The sequence below is a fragment of the Stegostoma tigrinum genome, chromosome 11, assembly GCF_030684315.1.
Source record: "Stegostoma tigrinum isolate sSteTig4 chromosome 11, sSteTig4.hap1, whole genome shotgun sequence".
NCBI classification, from domain to species: domain Eukaryota; kingdom Metazoa; phylum Chordata; class Chondrichthyes; order Orectolobiformes; family Stegostomatidae; genus Stegostoma; species Stegostoma tigrinum.
The window spans coordinates 24,263,559-24,270,522 of NC_081364.1; the positions used below are offsets into that span (position 1 = coordinate 24,263,559).

At 42.9% G+C, this 6,964-nt stretch overlaps 1 protein-coding gene across 2 annotated transcripts in view; it reads right to left on the minus strand.

The window, feature by feature from the left end:
• Positions 1-6,722, minus strand: part of vgll4b (vestigial-like family member 4b) — a 198,901-nt gene extending 192,179 nt beyond the window's left edge. Inside the window, exons 1-2 of one of the 2 annotated variants that reach the window (XM_048547836.2) lie at positions 6,600-6,722; positions 6,224-6,321 (exon numbers count right to left, since the gene is read on the minus strand). In XM_048547836.2, the coding sequence (XP_048403793.1) occupies positions 6,224-6,287 (64 nt within the window). In that variant the 5' untranslated portion in view covers positions 6,288-6,321; positions 6,600-6,722. The remainder of the gene's footprint in view (positions 1-6,223; positions 6,322-6,599) is intronic. The other variant, XM_059649835.1, reaches the window with a different exon arrangement.
• Positions 6,723-6,964: the final 242 nt, after the last annotated feature.

Below are 6,964 nucleotides of genomic sequence, written 5' to 3' on the forward strand. Positions count from 1 at the left end.
AGCGAGCAAACTCACATCCATTTGCACTGTACTTCAGTAAACATGACAATAAATCAATCAATATTACTCCCATAAACCCAACATTTCATGATCTGAACTTTGTACCTGCTTCAAGAAGACCACCATCATCCTGGTTCCAAAGAAAAATCATACAGCATGCCTCAATGATTACAGCCCAGTGGCTCTGACCTCCATCATTATGAAGTGCTTCAAGAGTTTAATCATGGCTCACATCAACCCCAGCGTCCCAGGCTGCCTTGATCCTTTGAAATTTGCCTACCAGTGCAACAGGTCCATTGCAGGAGCTTTCTCCCTGCTCCTACACTCATCCCTGGAGCATCTGGACAAGAATGATACCTACATCAGACTGCTATTTAATGACTAGAGCTCCTCCTTCAACACAATCATTTCAGACAAATTTGTCTCTAAACTCCAGAGCCTAGGTTTCAGCTCACCACTCTAACTGGATCCTTGACTTCCATACCCACAGACTGCAAGTAAGAACAGATGACAACACATCCTCCACCATAATGCTCAATACCGGTGCCCCACAAGGCTGCATACTCAGCCCCACACTATACTCCTATAGGCTCACGACTGTGTAGCCAAACTCTGCCACAATTCCATTTACAAGTTAGCAGACTCAACACCATCAGTTGGATCTCAAACAATGAGACTGAATACAGGTGAGACTGGGTGCTTAGTGTCATGGTATAAAGACAACAATCTCTCAAAGTCAGCAAAGCAAAGGAGCTGGTCATTGGTTTCAGAAAATGGAGTGGAGGGCACGCCGCTGTCTGCATCAATAGTACCAAGGTGGTGCTGGTCGACAGCATCAAGTTCCTTAAAGCGAACGATCGCTGACAATCTGTCCTGGTCCACACACATCAACATAACAGTCAAGGAAGCACAACAAACTCCTCTACTTCCCCAGGAAGCTAAGGAAGTTCAGTATGTCCACAATGACTCTTACTAATTTTTATACCTGCACCATAGCATGTTTTCTATGTGTATGCATCACAAAGTGATATGGCAAGTGCTCTTCCCAAGACTGCAAGAAACTACAGAGTTACATTAGGCAAAACCAGCCTTCCATCCATTGACTCCATTTATACCTCCCACTGCCTCAGCAAAGCAACCAACATAATCAAAGACCCTTCCACCCCAGTTACACTTGCTTTCACCTTCTTCTACCAGGTAGAAGATATACATATTTGAATGCATGTACAATTAGATTCAAGAATAGCATCTTCTCTGCTGTTATCAGACTTTTGAATGGACCTCTTCAGTATAATTCTGATCTCTGTCTCTCCATCTTCTCTGCAACACTGTATTCTGCACTCTGTTCGGCTACCCTGATGCACTTTGTAAGACATGATCTGTCTGTATTGCACACAAAACAGTACTTGTCATTGTATCTCGGTACATGGGACAACAACAAATATTTTTTGTTTGGTGTCTTTCTATAAGTCTGTTTAAGGGTTTCAAAAGGAAGTTAATTTTTAACTAATACAGCTATACGTTGATACTTCATATCTGTTTACTCAATCAGAAGTCACTTATTTTAATAATGAATGTTTCTGGTTAAGTATAGAAACCTGATCAGGTGTTGTCTATTAACTTAGTTGTAGCAGACATAAGTCAATTTCTGTATTTGCGTACTTGTCAATATAGAAAGAAACAGCTCAATCAGAGTTCTGGCAGTGCAATGGTAGTGTCCCTATCCTTAAGCCAAAGAGCCTAAGTTCAAGTTTTATCTGTTCCAGAGGTGTGTATTAATATCTCGGAACAGGTTGATTTGAAAATATCTATAACATGACAGAGAATTCAACTGATTTATTCAGATAGTCTGGAAGGCCAACACATAAATCAAGTTTCTTGTGTAGCCAGGAGGCCCAGGTTCAAGTCTGACTTGTTCCAGGAATGTTTCACAACACATCCAAACAGGTTGATTAGAAAATATACAGCCAGATTAAGCAGGGAATTTTATTTGTTGTATTTTGCAGCAACCCTGGAACGGATGGAGCTGGAGAATCAGTGCATTTTCCCAAGTGGGTTGCAACAAAGAGAAATAAAGTTTCCTGCAGTTCTTTTTGATATGATAGAACAGATGATGTTCCTCTAAATCAAGAAATGCAGAAAGGATATTACGCCTTTTATTTTTACAAACTGAAGTGCCCTATGTCAACAAACCAGATTTCTGTCAGCATGTTCATCAGTGACACAGCTCTTCCCCATCCACGCCGCTGTTTCCCTCCATCCCACCTCAATTTTATCTCCTTTATCCCTTCACTCAAGATTAAAGCAGTGCTCACCTTTCACACTCAATATTCAAACTGGCATTCCTCTTCTGCCCCAACTGTTAAAGTTGGTTCAGAGATAGTAGGAACTGCAGATGCTGGAGAATCTGCGATAACAAGGCATAGAGCTGGATGAACACAGCAGGCCAAGCAGCATCAGGGGAGCAGGAAAGCTGACATTTCAGGCCAAGACTCTCCAGCTTGTTATCTCAGGAAAGGCAGCAATGGTTTGGATGAGAGCACAGTTGATAGGAGGGAGAGGAGAATGGGAGAAAAAAATAGTAAAATGGTAGTACTAGGAGGGAGAGCCTTGTTGAAGGCATATTTAAATAACAAATACTGGTTCAGCCTCCGAAACACTGATGGTTGGCATGTATGCAACAAGTCCTTTGACTGGGTGAGAGTTACCACCAGGCTTAAGCTTGCCAGTTGACTGCCAGTTTGAATATTGAGTGTGAAAGGTGAGCACTGCTTTAATCCCAAGTGAAGGGATAAAGGAGGGAAAATTGAGGTGGGATAGAGGGGAACAGCAGCGTGGATGGGGAAGAGCTGTGTCACTGATGAGCAAGCTGACAGAGATCTGCTTTGTTGACATAGGGCACTTCAGTTTGTAAACATAAAAGGCGTAATATCCTTTCTGCATTTCTTGATTTAGAGGAACATCATCTGTTCTATCATATCAAAAAGAACTACAGGCAACTTCATTTCTCTTTGTTGCAACCCACTTGGGAAAATGCACTGATTCTCAAGCTCCATTCATTCCAGGGTTGCTGCAAAATACAACAAATAAAATTCCCTGATTAATCTGGCAGTCCATTTTCTAATCAACCTGTTTGGATGTGTTGTGAAACATTCCTGGAACAAGTCAGACTTGAACCTGGGCCTCCTGGCTACACAAGAATCTTGATTTATCTGTCTGGCCTTCCAGACTATCTGAATAAATCAGTTGAATTCTCTGTCATGTTATAGATATTTTCAAATCAACCTGTTCAGAGATATTAATACACACCTCTGGAACAGATAAAACTTGAACTTAGGCTCTTTGGCTTAAGGATAGGGACACTACCATTGCACTGCCAGAACTCTGATTGAGCTGTTTCTTTCTATATTGACAAGTACGCAAATACAGAAATTGACTTATGTCTGCTGAAGAATGGTCTAGGCCCGAAACTTCAGCTTTCCTGTTAAAGTTGGCACTCTTCTTCCCCTTCATACCCATTCGGATTGATACAATCTACTCGCTCACTCTCAGTTAATGTCAGCATTTCTCTTCCTCTTCCTTTCAAAAGTGCTAACACCACTTTTTTTTTGTTCCCCAACTCTCAGCGGTATCCACTGCCCTCCACCCAAACTCTGCCCTCAGCTTGATTTGTAGGTAGTAAATGAATCACCTCAAGGTCCCTGTCTTGTTGATGTGGCTCTTTGCATAAACGCTTTGAGCTACATCACCATCTGTGGGATAGAATTGCTATTCCCGTGAATGCTTCCACCTCCACTACGACCATCAGAGTCTCTGCTGTTCATTATCATGGGGGCGGGGGGCACGAAGAGCCTCAGTCTGCTCCAACAGATCACCAGGAAAGGCAGCAATGGTTTGGATCAGAGCGCAGTTGACAGGAGAGAGAGGAGAATGGGAGGAAAAAAGAAGTAAAATGGTAGTACTAGGAGGGAGAGCCTTGTTTAAGGCATATTTAAATAACAAATACTGGAACAGCCTCCAAAACACTGATGGTTGGCATGTATGCAACAAGTCCTTTAACTGGGCGTTAGTTACCATCAGGCTTAAGCTTGACCATGCTGGCACCTGACATACTGCATTCTTACAGATGAACTGAGTTAATTTCAAACACTCGATTTGCTAGGTTTATGAGGTCTGTGTGATCAAACCATGCAACTGCGCAATTGAAATTAGCAGGCAGTGATGATAATAATTCTTACTATATCCTCTTATGAGCTGGCCCTCTTGTTTGTGACTGATTTGGTGTCCTCGAAAAGTATGAGTCCCAAATATTATCTTCACTTCAAAAGAAATACCAGCTTTAAAACATTGATCAGAGGTTGAAAGTTTCTTACATCTGAAGCTAAGACTGGGTACACTAACATGTAGCTGACAGATTATGTCAATGACATGGATGGGTAGTAAACAGAGATGACTACAGCGCTCTCTGAATCCCATTACCCCCGATAGAAAACAGAACTTCAGCTTTGACTGCATTTAAGAGACTTATAATAGAGAGCTGCAACCAGGCCAAGGCAATCTGAATAAGGGAAAGTGGCGGAAGGGAGTGTGCTGTAATTACTTGAATGGATAATGACTTGGTCCATTAAAAATTAAGAAAAATACATTCCAGATAAAGTATTATTTCTCCAAGGTAACCAGGTAAGCATAACGAGTTTTACAGCATTTTAAAAAAATATTACCACCTGACAGTCGAGAGAAATGAAGGGAAATTGATGATAAAATTAATCAAATTTCCGGACTCAGGAGTGATATTCTAAAATAAATGAATCCACTCCATGCTGTGCACTGAAACGTCACTCATACCAGGACGGGTGCTCACTGTTTCTTTTTTATTCTGCTTTCTCTGCACAGACGCTGCCAGACCTGCTGAGTTTCTCTACAGGAGCTCACTTCCCAGGGGTGCAACTTTGGACGCTTCAACGCCTGCGTACAGTGTCAGCTTTCAAAGGCGCAGAGATTTACACAATAAAAGGATAGGGAGGAGGGGGGGGGGGGGGAATGTCGGGTCACGCTGCGGGGATTTACGGTGAAAAACACACACAGAAAAAAAAACCCGCTGAAGGGACCGAGGGCCGAACTAACATTGTCACAGCGACAGCCGATGTAGGTGTAAAACCCAAGCGGCTCAGCCGAACAGACCGACTACTGGGGGGGGCTACAGGGGTGTCCGAAATCTCAATGAAGGTGTAGCAGCAGCTTCACAGCCAGGGATAAGAATCTGTTTCTACCGCAGAATGCTCCACCTTTAACGCCCTTTCCCGAAACTGACAGGCGCGTTGAGAACTATCGAGCCGGACAAGCTATTGGACAGAAATTACATCACTGCATTGTTTCCCATTTCCAAACGCTACACAAGTCCTTGAGAAGTCTCTGAATAATAAAGAAGAGGCGATTCTACACTAGTGTCCTTTCCTCTGCAGACGACAAACAATAGCAAGCGTCTGGCTAAAACAAAACGGGAAAGAAAATCACGCGCACTGAGGTTTGATTTATTTCATTTAGGATTAACAGCGAAATGACACCCCCCTCACACACGTTGCACCCAAAACCAAGGCTTCACTTGTTTGTCAACTCTGAAATTGGCACCCGCTTCTAAATGTTATGCCTTTGTGTCTTTCTCAATCTAAAAGCAAAACCCAACACCGAATGATCATGCTGTGGAAATGTTCCAGACACACACTAGGCTAATGTTCCCGCCTCACTAAACAAAACGATTCTTAGGACTGGCTACGAACAATGGAAAGAGACGGTACACACAGCAGAAAGGTGAATGCTGGAAGATGACATGTCGTTATCCGGAAAAACCAACAGATGACCGCGAGTAAACAATTCCAGTGCTGCATCATAAATATCTCAGAATCACAGAGCATTACAACTCTGGGGGGAGGGGAGAGGGGAAGAACTCTTTAGCATAGCACACTGCCAAGCATTTTCGTGTTTTAACCTTCCAGTTCCAAGCACTGAATTAATATGTTGGTCAAATCCATTGAGCAAGCACTTTGTTTTTCAGAGTTCTCTACCAAGGGACCGCTAATTTCTTTTCTTCCTTTCTACAATACCGGGAACATTAAACCCAGAGACACCATTATGGAAGTTTTCCTCTGGATCCCCTTAAACCGACACTCACTCTTGTCATTAACCCCTAACAAAAAAACTGCAATCCTCTCATTACCATACTTACGTTTCTCGTCATCAGCGTGCACTAAAGATGCTGCTCGGGACAAGACATCCAGGGGAGTCTCCATTCTTTAAATATATGTGCATATATATCTCTGCAGCCTGAAAGAATGAACGCAAAACAGAACACACTGCCTGTACCACATCATACGAAGAAACTCTGGCTTCATTCTTATGTTTTGAACATGAACGCGACATCACCCAAACACATAGTAACCAACCCAAAAGCTCCAGTGTAATATTAAAGAAGGCAACCTTTTAAATCCAAAATAAACATAAACCCGCTTCACTGCCCATTACGGACGGACACTTGAAATTTTGAGTAGTAAAGTGACTGCTAAGTTGTGTTTGCTGAAATGTCTGCTCGCAGTATTATTTACCTGTGCGTGTGTGTGTTAGTGGCAGCGCCTGTTTGGCTGGTAGCTGCTGTAAAGTAGACAGACCAACGCGGAAGAATGTCAAGAATGATGGAATTCTCTCCTGGCAGGTGATGAAAGTGACACAACATCATTGGCTCAAAGCAACACCAAACTCCGAATATATTATGATAATATCCGCCAGGCGTCATATCCTCAGGTACAGCCAGTAGCATGATGCGGAAGTGACTGTAAACTTAACCTTCACCTCCAAACACTTGGGCGTTTGCTGGGATGTCTGGTTTTCCGCAGGAGTGGGGATTCGTGGGGGGAGGGAGGCTCTTACTCATTGACGTGTTGTTTTTTATTCGCTGCAGCCTTTCAGTTCG